Here is a 22912-nt window from a genome sequence, read left to right as displayed (position 1 = left end):
ATTCGAGTTAATTGAGTTAACATATTAAATTTTTAGTTTAAATCATGAAACTAATATATTCTTATAAAAAATAAATTAAAAAAATTATAAAATCCAATCTCAAATAAAATTAATTTGGAAGAATGAAATTAATTTTTTTTAAAAATATATAAAATATAATAAATAAATAAAAATATTATTTCAATAAACAATATTTTAGAACAAAAATTACGCAGAGATGAGGTAAAGAATGCTAGTCGGTGCAGAGCATCTATGAATAAAAACAGGAATCTTCCGGCCCCCACTCCATCCAGCTCATTTCGGACTATGCCTTGGCCTCCTCTGCTGGTGGTCTCCTTTAATTCTCAAAGCTATACCACTACGTTAAAGACTGCTCTGAAAGCTTTTATTCAAGCTGCTCTCCTTGCTTCTTTCTTAATTTTCTTCCCAGACATTTTTTACATGTTTTCTGAAGACTGGATCATGTCTCTGATAATAATGAGATGAAATAAGAATAAGAGCACAAGAATCCTGCTGAGAATTTGCTACCAGATTTAACAGTTTCACCGACGGTAGATCCGTCGGTGTTCAGTAAACAGAGTTTAACAATGGATCATGTCCTTAGCAATGGAGGTGGTCATGAAGTCCTTGACCCTCTCCTCTTGAAGAGCAAGCCAAAACGAAACTCATTGCCTCCATGGGTGCCGGAAACAAGTGACAATGTTTAAAGAGTCTTGTGTATTAATATGCAATTAAGCACCAACTCCAGCACCAAGTCTGCAGAAAACACAAATCATGCAGATGATCGTAACAAAATCAAATCTGCTGGAAGTAATCTTGAAAGTAGAGAACAATATCCACACCTTTAGTTCATCTGGTGTAACTGTAGTTTTCCTTGTCATTTCTTTCTACGACTACTCTTCGTCATCAATTTCCTGATCATATTTTTCACTGACGCAAGGCATCAAACAAGCTCCATGCGCATGGTTTCTTGGATCAAGCCCCAGACTAATTCTCTCCCTTTAACTTTATCCTGATTCCTTTCTTCTCATTCTGAAATTCGCTTGCATAATTCTCTTTTGTCCTGATCTATATGGATGATATTCTAGTCACTGGCCTACATAATTAATGAGGATATTCACAATCTTATCCACCAGCTTCATACAGGATTTGCTTCCAAGGACCTTGGTAGTTAGGTTTCTTACTGGGCACTGAGGCGCCTCCCTCCTCTCATGGCATCATTCTATATCAGCACCGTTACATTACTGACCTTCTTCACAAAACCAACATGCTTAAAATCAGTCTCATCATCAATGGCCTCCACCGTCAAATTATCATCATTTACGGGTGCACCGTTTTCCGATCCAACCTTGTATCGCAACACAATTAGTTCTCTCCAATACCTCTCATTTACTCGTCCAGACATCTCTTATACTGTAGGCAAGGCCTGACAATTCATGTTTTCTCCATCTACTGATCATTGAAGTGTTGTTAATGGAATATTAAAGTTTCCATGACTTTTATTTACCGTATTGTCCAAATTGTCCCCAGCCTCCTCCAATAATTCCACGTTAGGTGGAGGACACCTAGACAGCACCCATAGAGCTCTAACTTTTTTGAATTGTTTTTTTTTGAAAATTATTAAATTATTTTTTTTATGATTTTGATATACTTATATTAAAAAAATTATAATAAAAATATATTTTTAATTAAAAAATAATTTTATAAAAATACCTTTCATCACATTACTAAAAAATACACTAATAATAACCTCTCATTAGTTTTTTTTCAATTAATTCCTTAATTAATTATTAAAGGTTCAAGCATGACCCTATGCCCATAGTTGAACAGGTTAAAATTAATTTAAATAATATTATTTTAAATTAAATTAATTTTAATTAAATTAACTGAATTTTTAAATTTTATGGTCAGGCTGTGAAGATTTTTACACCATTTAAAAACACGGTGCAAATTATATTTCCTAAAAATTCAAAAAAATATTTTAGCTAAAAATTAATTAATTTTTTTATGTTTTATATCATTAAAAATAAATTTTAAAAAATAAAAAAAAATATTATTTTAATATATTTTAACATAAAAAACAATTTAAAAAACAATCTCATTTACATTTCAGGCACTTCACAAGATTAACTCCTATTACTTCTTTTTAAAACATGTTAGCAAGTGATGAATGAATAATACAACGTTAAATAATACAACGTTAAATAATAGCTCCTTCGGCTTCTATAAATAAACAAATGATAAGAGATTGTAGAGAGAGAGAGAGAGAGAGAGATTGTCGTAATGTCATCTTATTTACACTCTGCTGTTTCACACCATCCACACTGTTTTTGATGGATATTACTTTCTACTTTATAATCAAATAAAAAAAGGCGTACGGGTTTTCTTCATTCTTGCATCTTTTAAGAGAAGAACACCTTTTTTTTTTTTTTTTTTCCTGTGGAAGGGTGGGGGGTACGTGATTTGTAATTTTACTTTAGATTCTTGATTTTTGCTTTCAAAGACAGGGGAAAAGCCATTGTTGAAAAAGGCACTTTTCTTCTTCACCTTTGTCGTCCTTTTCTTTTCTTTTCTTGTTATATACTTGGTGGGTAGTAAGTAACTAGTAAGAGTTGAGTCACTCATCACTGGTTCTTGCCGCTGCTCGCATTATTGAGGTTGAGTACTGTTTTTGCTTCTCTGTGAGATTTGGGATCTGTGTTCTTCTTCTACTTTCTCACTTATCTTTTGTTGCAGTTTTTCTTTCTTTTTAAAGAGAAAGAAGGAAAGAAAGGAGTGATGGCTGGAGGAGGAAAGGCTGAGGAGCCACAACCACATCTACCAAGGGATCAGCTTCCTAACATTTCTTATTGCGTTACTAGTCCACCACCTTGGCGTGAGCATTCTCTTTCTTTTTAGAATCCTGTCAATGAATCTATTTTTTTTAAGTATAATTTGTTATCTCTGAATCTTGTTTTGGTTGAAAGTAGCTTTTTTGAGCTTTCTCTCCATCTTTATCTTTATGGTATATACTCTCTTTTCAAAAGGCTAAATGCTGTTTATGTTCATATAAACCTAACTCCTTTTTCATTCAATATTCTGGTACACTAACCACCTTATAAACAAAAACTACTTTTGTATTTAATTACATTGTTTTTAGTTTCTTGGGCTGTTTTAATGTTTATTATCTGTTGAATTTTTTTTTGCGATTTCCATTTTAAGGAAATCTGTTGAGCTAAGAGGATCTGTTCTGTTCTGTTCATTTTTTTTCCTTCAGATTTATTTTTTTTGGTTGTAACAGTATTTGAAATTGGACAGAGTAATTTGGTTTTCGATTATTTTCATGCATTATTCATAAGGGTTTGCTTGCATTTGATTATTTCAAAATTGTGCGCTGCAGCGGAAGCTATCCTACTTGGTTTCCAACATTACCTTGTGATGCTTGGAACTACTGTTCTCATTCCTTCTGCTCTCGTTCCTCAAATGGGAGGTGGAAATGTAAGATCAAGGGAAAAATAACATTATATTGATAGTTCTTGTCTATCTTAACTAACTATGGTGATCTTGAATCTTACGACTTACGTGGCAACTGTTGTTTTTGTAGAAAGAGAAGGCCGATGTGATCCAGACGCTTCTCTTTGTTGCTGGTTTGAACACATTGCTCCAGAGTTTGTTTGGCACTCGTTTGCCTGCTGTTATTGGAGGCTCTTACACCTTTGTCCCAACTACAATTTCAATTATCCTTTCTGGTCGATTTAGCGACGAAGTAGATCCTGTTGAGGTTTTATTTCTTATCTATTTTCTGTTATATAAGGTTGTCTTGGTTTGGAATGTCAAGTGACACCTGTCTATTAATGATATAGAAGAGCTAGTGTTAGTTCCCATGACACCTTTTGTTACACTGTATTTCAGTCATTCATGTGAGAAACACAGAGTGGGCAGGGGTATATTATATACATTTACCTGCTCCCTCTCACCACTTTAGCCTTACTGATGAATATCCCATTAGTAACTTGATGAGTACTTTTGATGCCTATACAGAAGTTTAAGAGGATTATGCGTGCAATACAAGGTGCTCTCATTGTTGCTTCTACTCTTCAGATTGTTCTAGGTTTCAGTGGACTTTGGCGTAATGTCACGAGGTTAGTTTGGAACCTGAACTGATGTTTATATCTTGGCAGTGCTTGCACCCTGTTATCAATTGCATTTGATGATAAGCAGATATAATTATTGGTTAAGATATAGAAGTCATCATCTATGTATTTTGAGTCAACTGAATTTATGAATCAAGGAACCCTGGCTTATTACGTAGCCCTGTTACTTCTTTCTGCCATATTCAATGTTCGCTTTGGTAAACTCTGCTTCAAAGAATTTTTTTTGCAGGTTTTTAAGTCCACTTTCAGCTGTTCCTTTGGTAGCTCTCGTTGGTTTTGGGCTGTATGAGCTTGGTTTTCCTGGCGTAAGCTCCCCTTTTGCTACATTTTCATGCACATGCTTATTATGTATAAAGATGTTGTTACCAGTTGGGTATTAAGTTTTACACTGACATGTTTAGGTTGCCAAATGCGTGGAGATTGGCTTGCCAGAGCTTATCATCTTAGTATTTGTTTCACAGGTATTTATGTTGATCTGTTCTGGATGCATTCCTTGTTGCTATTTTGATCATGCCATGTTCTGTCATCTCTTGCTTTTGTGCATATTATTACTCTATTAGTAATAGTTGTTGTTAGGATGAGATAATTAATTGTCATTGGTTGTTTTTCAGTACATGCCTCATGTGATAAAGTCAGGAAGACATATCTTTGATCGTTTTGCTGTCATATTCGCTGTGGTGATTGTATGGATTTATGCTCACCTGCTCACAGTGGGTGGTGCTTATAATGATGCAGCGCCAAGGACACAAGCAATTTGCCGTACTGATCGTGCTGGACTTATAGATGCTGCACCATGGTTAGTCATTGCATCTTAAAGCAGCTGCATGACTTAGCTTTTACTTCTTGGCTTATCCTTTATATGGTGGATATTTTTTGTTTTTTTTTGGTTTACAAGGGAACTACTCAAATTTTAGCAACCCAGGAAATCTACCACATCCTGCACCATTGGACCACACCCAGTGGTGTTGCACAGTGGATCTTTACTTGTCATTCTTTCCTCTTTCTAGTTTAAACTTTAAAATGTCAATGCAATAGTCATGCCTTATGATGACCTGGTAATCTCTCATCACAATGGTCTTAGCTATTACATGTAAATCCTTGTTGGTTTGTTAATTGAGGTATTTTACCGCATAAAGAGTAAAACCGGTGAATAAAGATGTTGAAGACTGTTTTTTACCGATTCATTTTATCTAGTGGAAAATAGAAGTGTGAATTGATTGCTCTTTTCACTCATTTCCTCTATTAATGTGCTTGGTTACCATGTCTACACATGGACAAGCTGATTTTGAAAGATGAGTTAGATGGCCCATCATTGGGGACTGCTTAGATATTCATTTGCATTGGTTGTCACTGTCCAAGTGGGAAGAGCTTGTGATGCAATTATCTGATTCTGACTAGAATAAATATGTTAAAGTTTTTTCCTTGACTGCATTCATTCTTTCCACATTTCATTGAATCAGACAACTAATTTGGGTTCCAATTGGTATCTGTGAACTAAGAGTTTGATTAAAGCATGAGTTTGCTTTAATGTAGTATAATATTTTTTTGAAATCATGTCTTAGTATCATGAGATGACATCAACTATTCCTTATTGGAATTATGGGTTTTTCAGGATAAGAATTCCATACCCCTTTCAATGGGGAGCACCTTCATTTGATGCTGGTGAAGCTTTTGCCATGATGATGGCTTCCTTTGTTGCTCTTGTAGAGGTTTGCATTCTTCCATTCGTATTTTAACTTCTCCCTCATGCTTACCATTTGCCATTGCTTTAAACTAAGAATCAAAGTGCATCATGCAACATCATCATAACTATTGTCAATTTGCTGGTATTATTTTTCTCATCATAGATATTCTATTTCAACTGTCAAGTCATTTTCCATACCTATCCCATATGGCCATACTAGTGATACTGTACAATATTAAACCACATGATTGCTGTAATGTGGATGAGCTGACAATTAATGCCGTTTATGTAAATAAAACTTCTCTGTGAAACACACAATTTCAACATTGTTTTTTCAATGGTTTTGTTATTTTCTGGTTTTCTTTTTTGTGTATGTGGTGGAGTTTAAATAATTATTGTTTGGATTATATGGGTTACTTGATACAACTGTTATCTAAATTAATCTTGGAAGTTCACTGAATTACTGTCCTTGAATAAGCAGTCGACTGGTGCATTCATTGCTGTGTCAAGGTATGGAAGTGCAACTCCTATGCCACCTTCTGTTCTTAGCCGTGGTGTTGGCTGGCAGGTAATAAAAAGATATTGGCTTCTTTGTAATTGAAACTGAAAATTTAAGTTTCTTAGTTCTGAAAGGTTGTTTTTGTGTCTATGATATTGTGTAAATACTTGTCTTAATTTTCATACTTTGCTGTGGCATGCATCAATAATTCCTTTTGTCACGGGCAAGACAAAGCTATTAAGTGATTTGCTTCATGTCCAAGATTTGTTTGAGAAATGTTATTCCTAGCTACTGTTATGTGCAGTCATGTACGCACGCACTATTTTAAAGTTTTGATGTGTAGAGGATGGAAAAAAATGGTGGCAAAATGTTAACATGTGAAGTTTTTAAGGGTGAAACAAAGTGTCAGGCAGTGAACTTCTATGATTGTTTATAGGAGTCTTAAAAAATTATGAGTGTCAGTTGGCCCAATAAGAATCAAATCAAATCAAAATTTAAACTATAATTATTTTAAAGAAATATGTATTGGTTGGTCTCCAATGCAAAGTGTGAGCACTAACTTAGAGAAAGTTAAAATATAAGAGACGACTTCCCCCCATGAAAAGCTTTTACCCCTCCCTACTCTACCAAACCCAATTATAGGAAGTGAAAGTCCCTAGGGTAATTTTCTCCTCCTAACCCTCACATGAAATCCATCCTGAATAAGAGCAAGAAAGGGATGTTAATATATAGAACTTGTAGCTGTATATGCTGGTGGTTGCTATGTATTCCATGTATAAAGAACAATGATGATTCAGATGAATATTGAGTTTCTTACATTGTTAACATTTTATTTCTGCTTTAGGGAATTGCTATTTTGCTTTCTGGGCTGTTTGGAACTGCAAACGGATCTTCAGTATCTGTGTAAGATTCACTAGGAAAGCCTTTCCAGTGCATGAGCTTTTATACATTCAGATGCAGTAACTTCAAAATTGACTCGAGCTTTACTGTGTACAGAGAGAATGCTGGTCTCTTGGCCTTAACTAAAGTAGGCAGCCGAAGGGTTGTCCAGATATCTGCAGGATTCATGATTTTCTTCTCCATTCTTGGTAAGTGAATATGAGTTCGTTCAATGCTTTCATATTGATGCATGATTCATCTTTGTTGTTGGTATAATGTTAACTTCTATCGCTCAACTTTGTGTTGTTGTGCAGGAAAATTCGGGGCAATCTTTGCTTCAATTCCAGGACCCATTTTTGCCAGTTTATATTGCCTTTTCTTTGCTTACGTGGGTATGTATATCATGATATTTTGGTTCACAAGCAGCTGTGAATCTCTCTGATACATTGTGATTGGTTTTGTTTAATGATTTGTCCTTTTCACTATGGATTTCCAGGTGCTGCTGGTCTTAGCTTTCTTCAGTTCTGTAATCTCAACAGCTTCCGAACAAAGTTCATATTAGGCTTCTCTATTTTCATGGGCTTATCCGTGCCACAGTACTTCAATGAGTACACTGCAATTAAGGGCTATGGTCCCGTTCACACTGGTGGAAGATGGGTATGCATGAAAATTTTCAACCATGATCTGTCTTGCTTATATAAAACCTATGCCAGTGGCTGATGAACATCTTGGTTTTGTTTCTTCTTTGGCAGTTCAACGATATTGTAAACATTCCTTTCTCATCAGAAGCATTTGTTGCGGGCTGCTTGGCTTATTTCCTGGACAACACACTGCATAGAAGAGATAGTTCAGTCAGGAAAGACAGGGGTAAGCACTGGTGGGACAAGTTCCGATCATTCAAGGGTGATACAAGGAGTGAAGAGTTCTACTCCCTGCCCTTTAATCTAAACAAATATTTCCCATCTGTTTAATTTAATCAGCAATAGTTATGAGCTGTTCTTAATCCAGTATATTAGTTCTCGATAGCTCGTTGTGGGATAAAAAATTGCAATGCTCAATGCGCCCTCGTGAATCTTATCGCACGCTATCTAGCTGTATAAGATAGTCTCTCCTTTCATAGAATGACTTGAAAACATTCAATTGAATTTGTTTTCCTTGTAAAAATCCGACCGTTGACGAGGACTTGAAGTAGCTATGAAGCAGTTTTGTTGCATTGGTTTCCTTTTCATTGTGTTCTGTAGTTGCTTTTTGTAGACACAAGCACACTGATTGCATGTATCTAACTCTAACATTGCCATGGAAATGAGCTGTCCTGTTTCTGTTTTCTATGCCCTCCGTTGTCCAAACGACTGATTATTAGTCAAATCTAGTGCCATTTCCTTCGTGCCTGTGTTTAGCTGCTGACTCGTTCACATACAACATCTCTTATCAAATGAGAGAAAGGTCAGGTAGCCAAGACAATTCCATCTTTGACAGAAATTTGAAACTTCCATATTTATTTGATGACAGCAGCCCAAGTTCGACTACGTTGACAGAGGAGATAGAAGAAAAGACATAAAATTATGTTTGAGAGGTATTGAAGATAAAAATAATTGTTTTTGTATCATTGTTTAGTTGTAGTAGAAAAGATACGATAAAATATAAAAAAATTTATTTTATCCTATTATCAAATTTATATATAGATTTTTTTTAAAAAAATCAATGTTGAAATTAATAATATTATAATAACTAGATCTAAGACTTGAATGGGTCTGAATTTAAGAAAAATAAAGAAATAATTGACTCTGATCTAATAAAAAATCTAAGTTGACATGGAATAAATAATAATGCTTTGCTATGCTTTAGTTGAAGAAGAGACTAACAGTAATTGAACAAGTTTTTAGATTCACTTCGCTAATATGTCACCAGTAGGCATCTACTGTTCTACACTTGATGAATTTGGGATGATTGAGCATCTAGAAACGACATTAGCAGAGGATAAGCCATTTTCGTGGACGAGGAAATGTTCATGGTTCCGTTAGCGCAGGCCCATCCACAATATAAATTATTAGATGTAGTTAAATGATGTATTTGAATATTATGAGAATTGGTTTTTTTGCCTGGGAGTTGAAATGCTGGAAAAATGCTCCTGTCACCCATGCGAGATTAAATGAATTATGTTATTTCCATGAATAAGTTTTTAGTGGTGAAATTTAAGCTAAATGTTTTATATAAAAAACAAGAGTCAAGGTGTTGCTGTGGATACCGCATATATTATTATTATGATTATTATATCTTCCAAGATGCTGCAAAAAGTAGGGTGAGAAAAGGTTAAGGTTAGCTGGTGTTAATTCTTGAAAAAGCAGATGCTTTTCTTGGTAATAATGGCCACAAGAAGTAGATGATGATTACAGGATCTTACTGTCACTTTACAGTTAAACGACACACTCAGGGAATTCTTGGAAAAACAAATCTCCATCACATTCACCCTAGCTGCTCATCTAACTTTTGGATTAATTTTAGATCTGTGATCAGCCCCACTTGGTAAATGGATCTTCTTCGCGAACAACCATGTTTAACAAGATCTTAGCAAGAAGATTGTTGTCGTCCATGGCATGCATGTATACTACTACATAATTGTAGCTCAAGTTGGACGGGGAAAGAGCATTCTCTTGTTTTTTAATTTTCTTCGTTTACCAAACACAGAAATAGAAACGACAACCAGCCTTGCTTCTTGGTTTTGTGTCCTGATATCGTATAGTTGAGTGCTTGAAACTTGAAAGAAACAAAAACCATCCACTAACATGAACCCTAAAAACACTCTGTGTGTTGGTTGGTGGTGTGGGAGTCTTGCGAGGCCTAGTTTGAATGTATCATAAATGCCAAGGCATTGACAGCAGGGACCTCCAGGAACAGACATCCCGTGTTTCTTTACTATTTCACTTCCTGAACAGGAGGAGTTCAATGCTTACTCGCAGAATCAGAGCATAAAACAATGGTGGAGAAAGCAGGCGTTTTCCATATTATATACGAGGCTCGACAGATTCGTTAAAACCAGAAGTCTTAGAGACTTGATGCTCTAATATTTAATGCTCTTTCAGCTCAGTTCTAAGGAGGAGTACTTCTTCTCCTATTCTCTTAATAGAAAAAATCAAATAATTGAGTATTAAATTGTATTATTTTACCTCTTTTTTAAAAATCGATTCCTCACACACTTCTGTCTTCAGCTACATGTGATCTTAAAAGACAAATACAATAAAAAAAACACATCGATTGACAGTATCTGATGTATTTTCTTAATGTGTGAAAAATCTGACAAGACTCCCTCCATGGAATGTTTCAAGTACTTGCTTCCTGTACTAGAATTAGAAGAAGCATGATACCTAATTTCTCACATGGCTACTTCCATTTTCACATAAAGAATTGGTTTATATGTACGATCTGGGCAGCGAAATAAGGTGTTACATTAGTGGAAATTGGAACCATATTTTTGGTGTTCATAACGTGAAAACTTTTGCAGATGATTTCGTTGGTAAAGTATGCATCCCCCTCACATGAATATGCCTCCACCACACAGGGCAATCTTTCTTTAATCTCAAATCATGATGAAGGCTTACTCTTGTGCTCTCTGACTTATAGTAAGGTAGGCAAAGTAATAAATTATGAGGATGAAAGATCTGCGGTGAGAAAGCAGGCATGGACAGGAGCCAAGAGGATCCACTGTGCTTCTCTTTCCATATAGTATATAATAATAATTAATGAACTCCACTTCCGAGGTAGATGCTGGACCTTATCATATAATTTTTTTTAATGTAAAGTTTGCTCTGCCTAGATCACATGCTCCATACACAATCATTACTGATTTACAATTACAGGTTCGAAGATTAATCTGGGCCATTAACTATTGTTGAGAAATACTTGATGGATGTGTAAATTCATCTGAAAAACAACAAACTGAGAGGTAAGAAGTGAAAAGAGGCATCTGGTAGTCAGCAAAAACCAGATTTATATCACTTTCTTTGTGATAAATATATAATTATATGTCCGCCGCTTAATATAATTACTAAGATCTTGGTGGTAATGAGATTGGAAAAGGAGTGGCCTGATGACTGTGTCAGCCATCGGATTATTATTTTCACGACAGGAAATCTCTCAGGCCAGTGAGCTCCCGCCATTTGATCAGCATGATCCATTGTTTGTTCCCAGTTCCGGGAACCAGGCGTGGAACCTCATCATGCACCCCTCTCTAAACAATGATATTGTTGAAGTAAACAGAAAAAAATGGGGATTTACTTATCATTGTGTATAAAAAGAAGAACAGTGGCTTTGATTCCATACATGAAGGTTAAATCATGCGCTACTCAATTCCAAATCTACGGATAGTTTGCAAGCACCACTGTAAAAAGTAAGATAACATTAAGGTTATAGTTAGACTCGCATTTTGAACTCTAAAAGGAGGATGGTCACTATCAATGGGTTATTATTTGTCTTAGGCAAAGCCATGCGTATAAAGAGGAGGGGAGGCAACTAAAAGAATAAGAAAAAGAAGGGTGCAGCAATAAGTTTCAAATAGCTTATTTTTTTCTCGGGAAAAAAAATCACTAGAAAAATACATATTACTGACGGAATGTTAAATCATATACCATTTACATTCTATAATGCTTCGTTAAAATCTTTTAAAAATTTTAAAATCTTAAATGTGTCTGCATTTGATTCAATTGCTCTTAGAATATTGCCAATTATTTGGTTTGTGTAAATTTTTCACAATTAGCCTATGATGGATTTCAAATATGAAATATTAAATAGAGTGTATTAAAATTATTTATCCGAGTGAATTATTTTGAAAAAATTATAAATATTCTAAAAGGCATGGGGAAATATTATTTTCCCACACATTATAGCCACTCTTACAATTCAGTGTGGGCTTCACAATGATTTTTTTTTTTTTTTAATTTCACTCTTAAATTTATATATTAAAGGCCAACTTTGGTTAGTTTATTAAGAAATAGTAGGTTTAAAAGACAAGGAATCAAAGTGAAAAAACACAGATGAAATAGGTGGCTTAAGATAAGTTTGGGCAAAATGTTCATTTTAGTCCCTAGACTTTCCTAATTATCATTATTTGATCCCTTGAATTTTCAAAAATTAAGAACTAAGTCAATTTTGGTCCCAAACTTTATTTTCATTATTTTTAGTCTCTAGTTTGAGAAAGAAAAGAGGAGGTGGTTGGATTCTGGTGGTAAAAAAAAAAAAGTTGAGAAATCTAAAAAGATCTAAAAGCCTAATTGAGTCAATAACCTGGATCACGTGTTTGACTGATTAACTTCGATTGGTTAAAAATTAAGTTTTATATTTTTTTACGGTTGCATAAATTGTTTTCAATTTATTTAATTAAATACATACATAAACTTTTTATTTGCAATTGAGATTTTTTTATATGTTAAAAAACATATAGAAAATGCTATTGTATTAGAAAAAAACAAATTCCGATCCGCTGCGAAGTGCAAGTCAAATAGGTGATCAATTATATTTTATGTTTTTCTATGCTATAAAAAATGAGTTTAAATATTTTTAGATATTTGATGTACACTGAAATCAGTTTTCTTTCCCCTTCTTATTTATAATAGCATTTATATTGTCTATGTATAATTATTATATAAAATGATAAGATGCATGTTATATTGTAATAAAATAACATATAGAATATTTTTACAAAATGATAGAGCAACATATTATATGTTAATCTAATAATAATAATAATAATAATAATAATAATAATAATAATAATATATTGTTCTATTAACAAATTCATTGCCCTTTAATTATTCCTAATATAATTATGGAATATCTTCATTTTAACATAATCAAATTCTACTAAAATTGAAAAATAATTCAAATAAAAATAAGAAATTTATAAGAAACTAAAGTTTTCAATATTTTAATTACTATATTATACATTTTCAAAATAAATATTTTATTGGTGAATAGTATTTGCAAACAAAAGGAAATTATTGAACAAGGAAAAAAAATTTAAGTATATATGACCAATTTGTTTTCTAAAGAAATAAAATTTGGTAATCAATAACGATTAAAAAAAGATATAATTTTCAATGTGCCTGATTGGAAAAAGAAAAGAAATTCCACCTTTAATATCATTATTTTTTAAAAAGTAATGAAGAGTATTTTAATATATCTAAGTAATATATAATAGATATTATGGAAAGAGATTAATCATAAAAAATAACATCACCTTATAATAAAAGTATCCTCATAGAAAGTGCATCATCCCCGTTAATATTTTTTTTTTGCTGAGCATAGCTCCGGTACTAATTCTTTGAGACTTGAAGAGCTAATATGTGAATCAATCCCAGTAAGTTTGGAATTTCTTTATAAATAGTTTTATGAAAATTTTATTTAATTTATTATTTTAATATACTGTTATTAAAAAAAATTATTAAAAATTTTAAAAAAGTAATATTTTACTCCAGCTTAGCTTTTTTCCTTTGTGGTGGGCTTACAAGATCAGGTACAGGTCATGCAAAGATTCCTGGCTTTTTACTAGAGCTTTTTTGGAGGGCATAACCAACTGAAAACCCTTTACCTTTACCAATCCATAGGATACCTAAAAGAAAACGTAAACAAAATGGAAAGATGTTTCTTTCTTTGCCACCTTAGAAAGGAGCAAGCAGCCACTTGCTTTAACAGAGATGGGCATATCCTCTCGATCTTTCACCTTTTATGGGCTATACACAGAGACACCCACCCCTTTCCCCTCCCTCTCTCTCTCTCTTTCCTGCTTAAAGAACCAGATGAGACGAGATGATGACGGGACTGGCCGGAGTTTGGCACAGGCGACACGCACTCATTGCGTGTCGAGCAGTGGCGGGGAGATAAAGGGACCCTCTCTTTACGTGGCAGGAGGGACCCGCAGCCTGCACACGAGTGAATGTGAAGTTCCTTCACGCTTCTTTTGCTCGTTCACAAAATTTCACGCCTAGTGATTGCACTTCCTCTTGGGTCCGGTGGCCACCGTGCATCTTTCCTCTGCCGCCTCGGTTGCTTTTCTGCCTTCTTTTTTCCCTCTATCACGCTCTCACAATGGACGTGTTTGGTTTTAAAATGAGATTGACTAAATTAAGCTCGTAATTTACAATTTGTGGCCTAAATCTTCCACACACATAAAAGTAAAATTATTAATTTAATGAAATTTGTTAGCGGTGTAGCTCACGTGGCAAGGAAAGGGGTGGAGGATTGCGATAAAAAAAAGAAAAAAGAAAAAAGAAAAAAGAGACAAGAAAGGTGTGAGGGATAGATCAGTTTTGTGCTGACAAATAAACACAAGTCCACTAATACTTTTGTAACGGTCGAAGACAGCTTAGGTAAAGCTTAGGTGTTCATGGCTGAAAACATGTTGTTAGATAATCAAGTGACGTTTGGTCAGTGCACATCAAAGTCACACCGGTTGGTTTGTTCGTTTAAAAGTGTGACAAACGGATCTTCATGGTACGGCATATCTGCAGGCCATGTCTCCGTTCTCAACTCACCCATAACTTCACCCTCCATACAGCACAGTGGCTAAAGCAAAAAATAAAGCCAAGGAAGCGATCAATTTGCATTTTAAAAACGTTTTTTTTTTAATTAATTTTTTTTATATGGTAATGATAAAAATAAAACATATTATTTTAATATATTTTTAAATAAATAACACTTGAAAAAACAACTACTATCATATTCTCCTCTATTTGTTTTTGTATTTCAAAAATATTTTTAAAAATTTTAAAAAAATTTATTTTTTTTTTACTTCAAATGAATATTTTTTTTCTTGTGTTTTTTAGATTATTTTGATGCGCTATTTTAAAAATAATTTTTTAAAAAAAAAATATATATTATTTTAATATATTTTAAGTAAAAAATGCTTTAAAAAACAACTGCAACAACAATCATCCGAGTTGGTGATAATTTTTTTTTTTTTTTACTAGCTGTATTTGTTGGTATTGGAAGGGGGACCAAAGTATGTGATGTATTTGTCTTTAGGGATTGAAAATCACTCTGGGCCAACTTCCCTTTGTCTCTTCATTACTAAACCAATCACGCCTCACCACGTCATTCCGTGTGAGAACAATCTATCAAATTATGCTTGGTTAAACTATTAATTTAGGGGCTCTATCAACTTCTCCCTTAATTATTTAACAAAAATTTATAATATGTGGTTTTTCTAGATATATCTTACTATGAACTGCTACAATAAAATTTTTTATTTTGCTATTGGATGGAAAAAATGGTGTGTAAGGGTAATTTGATCTTTTCCAATAACTTATTAATCATTAAAAAATTATTCTAGGGTATCAGAGTTATTTTTTTGGTTTTTTAGAGAGTAAAATAATATTTTTACCTCCAAAATCAACAAAAACTAGAATTGTTGATCAATATTTTTTCACAAATATTAAAACAGTAGAAATACTTCTTTGTCCTTAATGTTAAAAAAACTTTTTTTTTTTTGTTTTTCTCTTATTAGGCTATAATTAAAATGTCTTTTCCCTTAGAAAAGATTAAAAAAAAGAAGTATGCATTTAGGGGTGTTTTGGTTATTTCACATGAGTTTATTTGTAATTTACACTTTACAGAGTTAAGAGGAGTATTTTGTTATTTTTTATTTTGAATTTTTAATATTTTATTCTTAAAAAGTTGTTAGCACATGTTCAACATACGTCAACACATGGATGGCATAGGTGTCCTCTTTCTCATGGTGGTGCGGCGCATGGTGAAGGTTGATACATAGTTTATTGCTAGTGGTTATATTTTTTCTCTTTTTTTTTTTGTTTCTTTACTAAAAAAAAAGTGCATGTTCATACTTATTTTTTTAGTATTAAGATGGTGATTGTTTTTTATAATATTTTTTTACTTTAAAATATATCAAAATAATATATTTTTTATTTTTTAAAATTTATTTTTGATATTACGTAATAATATAATAAAAATATAAAATAAATTAATTTAAATATTTTTATTTTTTATAAAAATATTTTTTAACCGCACAAGAACAAATAAAACAATCCTTAATTACCTTGATGTAACGCATTGCGACTAGGTGGAGCCCCCATAACTATTACGGACCATAAAATAGGAAAAAGCCAAGGCAAAGATAGATAAAAACACTTCAAAATTGGTGGGTGGGTGCTCCAAAGCCAACTATTTAAATTTCCACTCCCCTCGTTGCCCCCTTCATCTATCCTCCCTTTCTTCTTCAAGACACATATTCTTTGACAGAGAGAGAGAGAGAGAGAGGAGAGAGATGGGGAATTGTCAAGCCATTGACGCTGCAACTCTAGTGATTCAACATCCAAATGGAAAAATAGAAAACTTGTATTGGCCTGTGAGTGCTAGCGAGGTCATGAAGACGAACCCTGGTCACTACGTTGCTCTTCTTCTCTCCACCACCTTGTATGATCCAACCAATAACAATGGGGAATGTCCCAACAACGGCACCGCTAACAATAATTCTCTGAGAGTAACGAGGATTAAGCTTCTCAGGCCTACTGATACTCTTGTTCTTGGCCATGTTTATAGACTCATCACCACTCAAGGTTTGTCATATTTATAGTCTATATAGTTTGCTTGCTTAATTTTCGAAAGAAAGATCTCTCTCGCTCTCTCTCTCTCTCTCTCTCTCTCAGTTTTTGAAATTAAGTAGTCTTATTTTCTTTTTGGGTTTTTGTTTTCTTCCAGAGGTTACGAAAGGGTTATGGGCAAAGAAACAAGCAAAGCTGAAGAAAAACGATCCAGAATCAGAAGAGAAACCTGAGAGGGTGAAAGAGAAGCAGGGATCAGGTGTGGATACAAAACCAAGAAGATCTGAACAAGAGAAGAAAAATCAGGTGAATTCCCTTTGCATATTTCTTCAGATTAACATGACTAGTTGAAACTAGAAGCTTTTTTTTTTTTGTTAAGAATGATTCACACACATCCTTCCTGATTAAGGACTCACCTTCTAGTCTTGCTTGATGTTTTCATCAGTCTCTTAATTATTTTGGATGCATGGAAACTAATTTTCCAGTACATCTTAGGTGACCATTAAAAAAGAAAGAAACAGACCAAGGGCAACAACATCAGCTAACTCTGCTGCCATAGCCAGATCAAGAGCATGGCAACCCTCACTCCGTAGCATTTTAGAGGCTGGCAGCGGCAGCTAATCGTGTCTCATCATCTCCTTCTTCCATGATGCATAGGATCAAATACATGGGCTCAACAGCAGAATCCAGGCTTGCTTTAACCTGCAAGATTTAATATCAGATAATCCATGGAGGCCGGTAGCTACTAGGACAAATTAAAGTAAAGCTTTCTTCTAGTACAGATCTGGCTAATGTGGGCATACTTTGTATAGCAAAAGGAGGCATCTCAAACATGGTTGTAACTCGAGGAACTCCTCTTTTGAAATGAAATTGAACTTTGTTTCAAAATTTAATAGTACAATAATTTTGGTGGGTTTATTGCTGTGTTCGTATAGTACCAATTAGTAATTAATTAATCAATCAAATCAAACATCCAACCCCCATAAGACAGGAGAATATTTTCTAATAGAGAATCAAATATAAATCGTTAGATTTCTCATGGTTCATAATTCAGATTCTAATGGCGTGGGCTATAATTTCTTTTTCCTTTCTCCGAGGGATCTTTGTAAGCCAAATCAAGAACATGCAAATCACACCGTATATCACCGTATATGGGATGAATCTCAGGCAGAAGTTAACACCGTATAACTTGACTATATACGTCCTTAACCATTAGGGTTAGTTCACCCTGCAAGATTCAGGCATATTTTTTATGCCATTAATTAATACCAGTTTTTATTAATACGTTATGCACCTGGGATTCTTCAAAATTCTCTGATGGGCTTGATACACTTGCAATAAATAATCCGCGTATTGAATTTTGGAAAAAGAATAACATAAAGTAAACCAGATCTGAAATTAAAACTGTTGAAACAGTACCAAGCATTTTTCGTAGTCAAATATGTGATCGATGGAAACATGTTACACAGATTCCGGCACTACGCCAGCTATTTAACGAGGAACTAATTTCTCAAAAGAAAAAAAGGGAGCAAAAACAGTGTGGCAAGAAGCTTGAAAAGGGACATTCAATGCCCCAGGTGGTGCATTAAAGCCGATGTCAAATGGGCTGGTATCTATAGAATCCAAGGACTCTGGAAATCTTAATTATCCAGAGTCAAAGGCATTTTTTCAAGGTTGAGGATGGACCGACAGCGATAACCAAATGATTAACATGGAAATTATTTAAGAGATATGAGAGGAGAATGTCCCTTCGCGACTTCACCTAGCTACTACCTAAATTACTTGGAAATAACGACGACATCACCTCCTTTCACCTTATTGGTTATGGCCATTTCATTGTCGTCCAAACAAAAATAGGTTCTCTCACACGACATGGCATTGACAGACACAAAACAATATTCAAGAGTGTGAAGGTGCACGCAAGAGAGACAAATTTTAAAAAAAGAGTGGGATGGATTGTAATAATTCAATGGTTTCGTCTTTCAGTTTAATACGGCGTCTAAGCTTGTCATTGATGCCCCCAATCATGGCCCGTGTTTGTGTTTGTTTTTGTATATGTTCTGGGATACAATCATTAACAGCAAAAAATACAAGAATAAAAATAATAACTTCATGTTTTTGCTGCTGTGTTTTTTTTTATTTTTAGTAATGAGTCCCATCACTATAAACAAAATCAACATAAAAAACAAACATATACTTATCCGATCCATATAGTAATTAACTCATCGATCAAGTTATTAGATTATTATTATTTTAATTAGGTGATTTATTTGTGGGATCATAGTTCATTGTACTACAATGCATTTTTTATTACACATGTAAAATGAAAAAGAATAGTGAAATGATAATAACATAATTAAAAAGAAAAAAAAGAAGAGTAAAGATGCTAAATTCAAGCCCAATAAATTACAATTTTCTCTTTTTTAAAAAAAAAATCTTGATGAATTGTTGACCTAAATCCAACTAGTTGCATGGACAAATCACTTCGTTTATAATCACACTAATGGTTTGGTTTGGTTTTAATAACATTGTTGGAAAATGAATTCCTTTATTGGAATGCTTGTACAACTCTTTCAACGCTTAGAACACTTGGTTTGGTTTGAATAATGTTATTGAAAAGTCAATTGATTTTATCGGAATTCTTTTATAGGCCCTTTAATTAAGACCTGGCTAATTTGAATGTCCATGGCATGCATTGATTTAGATTTCAATGACGAAAAACATGTTAGTGATATGCAAAAATTGATTCGAAGATATTTTGATGGTTGTAATAAAAAAAAAATATTCAATTATAATTATTACAAGGAGAGATGACAATAAATAGTATAGGGGATTGTTGATACATTGTTGTTAAGAGTTTATGATTATTCTATCATTTGGAAAAAGGCATGACTAATTAACTTCACCATCTTATTTGCTTGGAGAAAATAACGCTGAAACTTCCTGGCATAAACTATTACCGATACAATGATTGTACGTTTGAAACAGTAATATTCTCCTAGAGCATATTGCAGAGTGTTGAATTTTTTGAAAGATATACAGGCAATAAAAATCATAATTTAAAAAAATAATTTGGGAGTCCCAAGAATTTGGTTATATTTATCTAGAGTTGTTTAGAATTTATACAGAAATTACTTGAATATCAAATATTCTTTTTGTTTTTGAATAATTTCTTCAATGTCGGGTTTTTTGTAAATCACAAATCTTTCAAGTGTTCAACTTTAACAATAATTCACATGAACCACCAATGAGAAACTCTTAAATCTTTTTAGGAGATAAAGGTTATTGTGTCTTTGAGTGCTAGCTCTTTTTTTTTTTTTTTTTTTTTTGTATTTTTCAAGTATTTTGTACTATACAATTTATTACACAAAAAATAAAAGGCATAACATTTTATTTATATAAAACTTGAAAAACTCTATAAATGATAAATATAAATTTGCTCCCTGAATAATATCACATATATTATTTTAGGATAATTTTAGAAATATACCTAATCAAGTCCCTATTTAATTTTTCTAGGTTTAGAATTGTAATTCCCTTATAAATTACATTATAATCCTTAATTTTTAAAAACTTATTTAATTTTTGATCAATGGTTCATATATGTGTGATCCATTAGGTTCCCTAATAAGTTGGTTTAAATATAAATAAAATAGAATTAAATTAATTGAATAAATTAATTTATTATCATTTCAACAATTGATTTATTTATATTTGAATATCAAGTACAATGTCTAGCAATCTATCATGGTCTTCAAATTTTAGAAAAGTCATATGTAGCCTGACTTAACCTTTCAGTGATCAATTTCTCAGTGTAATTATTATCTTTTCATCAACAATGTTTTGATTTAAACATTATAACATGGAGTGTGTCTACGTACTCTGTCAAATCATATTTGTTTTCAACACCATAGTCATTGATTTTTTCAATAAGATTTAAAACTCTTTTCAAACCTCATTCCACCTTACATAAGGATTTACAATCAATCCTATTTGAGAACATATAGAATATTTTTTCTAATTTACCTAGGATGATAACTCCTCTCCTAATTAATTAAATACCTTCTTATAGTTCTTGTTATACCCAATATTTGCTAATTTGTTACCCTTGATTAGGACAATGTATAACAAAATCAAAGTATAACATTTCTTATTTAAGATAACTTAGTGATTTCAAATATAAGGATCACTTACACAACCATTATGTAAATTTTTCCAAAAACACATGTGATCTCTCTATATGAAATTCTCATGTAGGTTAGTTCATTGTATATGTCATCTAAGAAGCACATACATATTAGTTCTAGGTATCCCTTATACCTCAACTTATGAGAACAATTGTTTTCGTTCATAAGAGAAAAAAAATATATAATATGTATCAGTTTTAACAACTCTATAATTAATATTAAGTCTTAATAGACCATTGACCAAGAATATTTAGGAACAATGTTTTGATGCAATATGAATCCCATATAAATTATAACAACTTTATAATTTCTTTTGCAAAATATTTTTATCCCACACATTTTATCTTCATTCTAGATTCATTAATCAAATATATGATGAATATTAAAGATAAATAAGTCTTTATTAATAAATTAAATATATTTACATGAACAAAGTCATTTTCACGTGTAACCAACCAATTAGATACAAAGTATATACACTAACAATCTCCTACATGCACTAAAGTCAATTACTCATGTATCAAATATTAAATCACTTTACTTGATGATAGTGTTTTTACTAGGATAATGGTTTAATAAAAGGATCTATGAGATTCTTTTCAGTAGGTACTTATTTTATCTTTACATCTTTCATTTCTATGATTCTATAATAAAATATAATTGTCTGAGTATATTTTTAGATCATTGATAAGAATTTGGTTCATGTGTTTGTGTAATGGCTCCATTGTTATCAAGTATAAAGCTACTAGATCAATAATGTTAGGAACCATACCTAGTTCAATGGTGAACTTCTTGATCTAAACAACTTCCCCCATTCAAACATAAAGGTGTACCAAACTTTAGTTATAGAATCTATTTGGTCTTTTATTTAGAATTCTTCCAACTTAACACCATTATTTATATTAAAATATAACCAGCCTAGAATTTTTATTTTCAATATCTTATTAAAACTAGTAGTCAAATAACCATGAACTACTAGTTCATCTTTTCCATGCACCAAAAAAACATTCTTAGTTCTTCTCAAGTACTTAAGAGTATTTGTAACCATCTTTTAATGATTTTTCACCTAAATTAGATTGGTATTTACTAGTTATGCTCAAAGCATAAGATACAATTGGTCTTGTACATAACATTGCATACATTATGAATCTTATGTCCAAAGTATATTGAATCATATCTCTCTTAATTTGTGCTTTAGAAAACCTATCCTTGGAGAGACATATCATATACGAAATAGATAAGTATCCTCTTTTGAATTCTTTTATGCTAAATTGTTTTAGCATCTTGTCTAGGTATGTGGATTGGAGCAATACATGCAATCTTTTAGATCTATCTCTATAGATCTTTATTTCTAATACATAGGTTGCTTCTCTCATAACCTTCGTAAAGAAATTCTTGGACAACCAGATCTTTACTAACTAGAATAAAGAAATGTCATTTCCTGTTAATAATATAATGTCTACATATATATTAATAAAATATACTCCCATATAAGCTATATATATATATATAAACAAAGGCTCATTCATTATTTTTATAAAATAAAATTATTTGATTATCTCATAAAAAATAGGATATCCAAACTCCTTATAACTTGCTTAAGTCCATAAACGAATTTTTATAGCTAACAAACTCTATTGAAAAATTTCTTAGATTCATAACTCTCATGTTGTGTCATATACATATCTTTTTGAACATTCCCATTTACGAATATAATTTTAACATCTATTTGACAAATCTCATAATCATGATATGCAGCTATAACAAGTAAAATCCTTAAGAATTTTAACATAGTTACCGACAAAAAGATTTCATCAAAGTCAACATATCTTTCATTCTTTATAACTTTTGGTAACTAGTCTAACTTTATATATACATTGTTATCCATGTTAGTTTTTCTCTTAAAGACCCACTTATATCCAACGAGTCTTATCCCTTTAAGCAGATCAAACAAGGTCCATATTTGGTTAGTGCACATGGAA

The 22912-nt window shown here is 32.5% G+C and overlaps 2 protein-coding genes across 2 annotated transcripts; both read left to right on the top strand.

Annotated features, from left to right (window-relative positions):
- Nucleotides 1–2264: 2264 nt before the first annotated feature.
- LOC118033431 (nucleobase-ascorbate transporter 6) lies at nucleotides 2265–8417 on the top strand. The gene is made up of 15 exons (XM_035038416.2): nucleotides 2265–2657; nucleotides 2737–2875; nucleotides 3380–3477; nucleotides 3584–3760; nucleotides 4021–4121; nucleotides 4363–4438; nucleotides 4535–4594; nucleotides 4745–4929; nucleotides 5746–5842; nucleotides 6299–6385; nucleotides 7161–7219; nucleotides 7313–7404; nucleotides 7510–7587; nucleotides 7692–7852; nucleotides 7948–8417. The coding sequence occupies exons 2-15, from the start codon at nucleotides 2779–2781 to the stop codon at nucleotides 8164–8166; spliced, it is 1587 nt and encodes a 528-aa protein (XP_034894307.1). The 5' UTR covers nucleotides 2265–2657; nucleotides 2737–2778; the 3' UTR covers nucleotides 8167–8417.
- Nucleotides 8418–16393: 7976 nt separating this feature from the next.
- LOC118033432 (uncharacterized) lies at nucleotides 16394–17659 on the top strand. The gene is made up of 3 exons (XM_035038418.2): nucleotides 16394–16758; nucleotides 16901–17049; nucleotides 17239–17659. The coding sequence occupies exons 1-3, from the start codon at nucleotides 16467–16469 to the stop codon at nucleotides 17362–17364; spliced, it is 567 nt and encodes a 188-aa protein (XP_034894309.1). The 5' UTR covers nucleotides 16394–16466; the 3' UTR covers nucleotides 17365–17659.
- Nucleotides 17660–22912: the final 5253 nt, after the last annotated feature.

This window comes from Populus alba, chromosome 15 (assembly GCF_005239225.2).
Source record: "Populus alba chromosome 15, ASM523922v2, whole genome shotgun sequence".
Classification (NCBI taxonomy): Eukaryota; Viridiplantae; Streptophyta; class Magnoliopsida; order Malpighiales; family Salicaceae; genus Populus; species Populus alba.
Note: the sequence above shows the minus strand (reverse complement) of the source record. Positions and strands in the feature narration are given on the sequence as shown.

What these genes read in the sequence shown, in the direction of transcription:
- LOC118033432 (XM_035038418.2), top strand. Translation starts at nt 16,467, where the DNA reads ATGGGGAATTGTCAAGCCATTGACGCTGCAACTCTAGTGATTCAACAT. An exon ending in TAGACTCATCACCACTCAAG is followed by an intron (nt 16,759 to 16,900) that starts GTTTGTCATATT and finishes GTTTTCTTCCAG; the next exon opens with AGGTTACGAAAGGGTTATGG. An exon ending in AACAAGAGAAGAAAAATCAG is followed by an intron (nt 17,050 to 17,238) that starts GTGAATTCCCTT and finishes AGTACATCTTAG; the next exon opens with GTGACCATTAAAAAAGAAAG.
- LOC118033431 (XM_035038416.2), top strand. Translation starts at nt 2,779, where the DNA reads ATGGCTGGAGGAGGAAAGGCTGAGGAGCCACAACCACATCTACCAAGG. An exon ending in AACGGATCTTCAGTATCTGT is followed by an intron (nt 7,220 to 7,312) that starts GTAAGATTCACT and finishes TACTGTGTACAG; the next exon opens with AGAGAATGCTGGTCTCTTGG. An exon ending in GATTTTCTTCTCCATTCTTG is followed by an intron (nt 7,405 to 7,509) that starts GTAAGTGAATAT and finishes GTTGTTGTGCAG; the next exon opens with GAAAATTCGGGGCAATCTTT.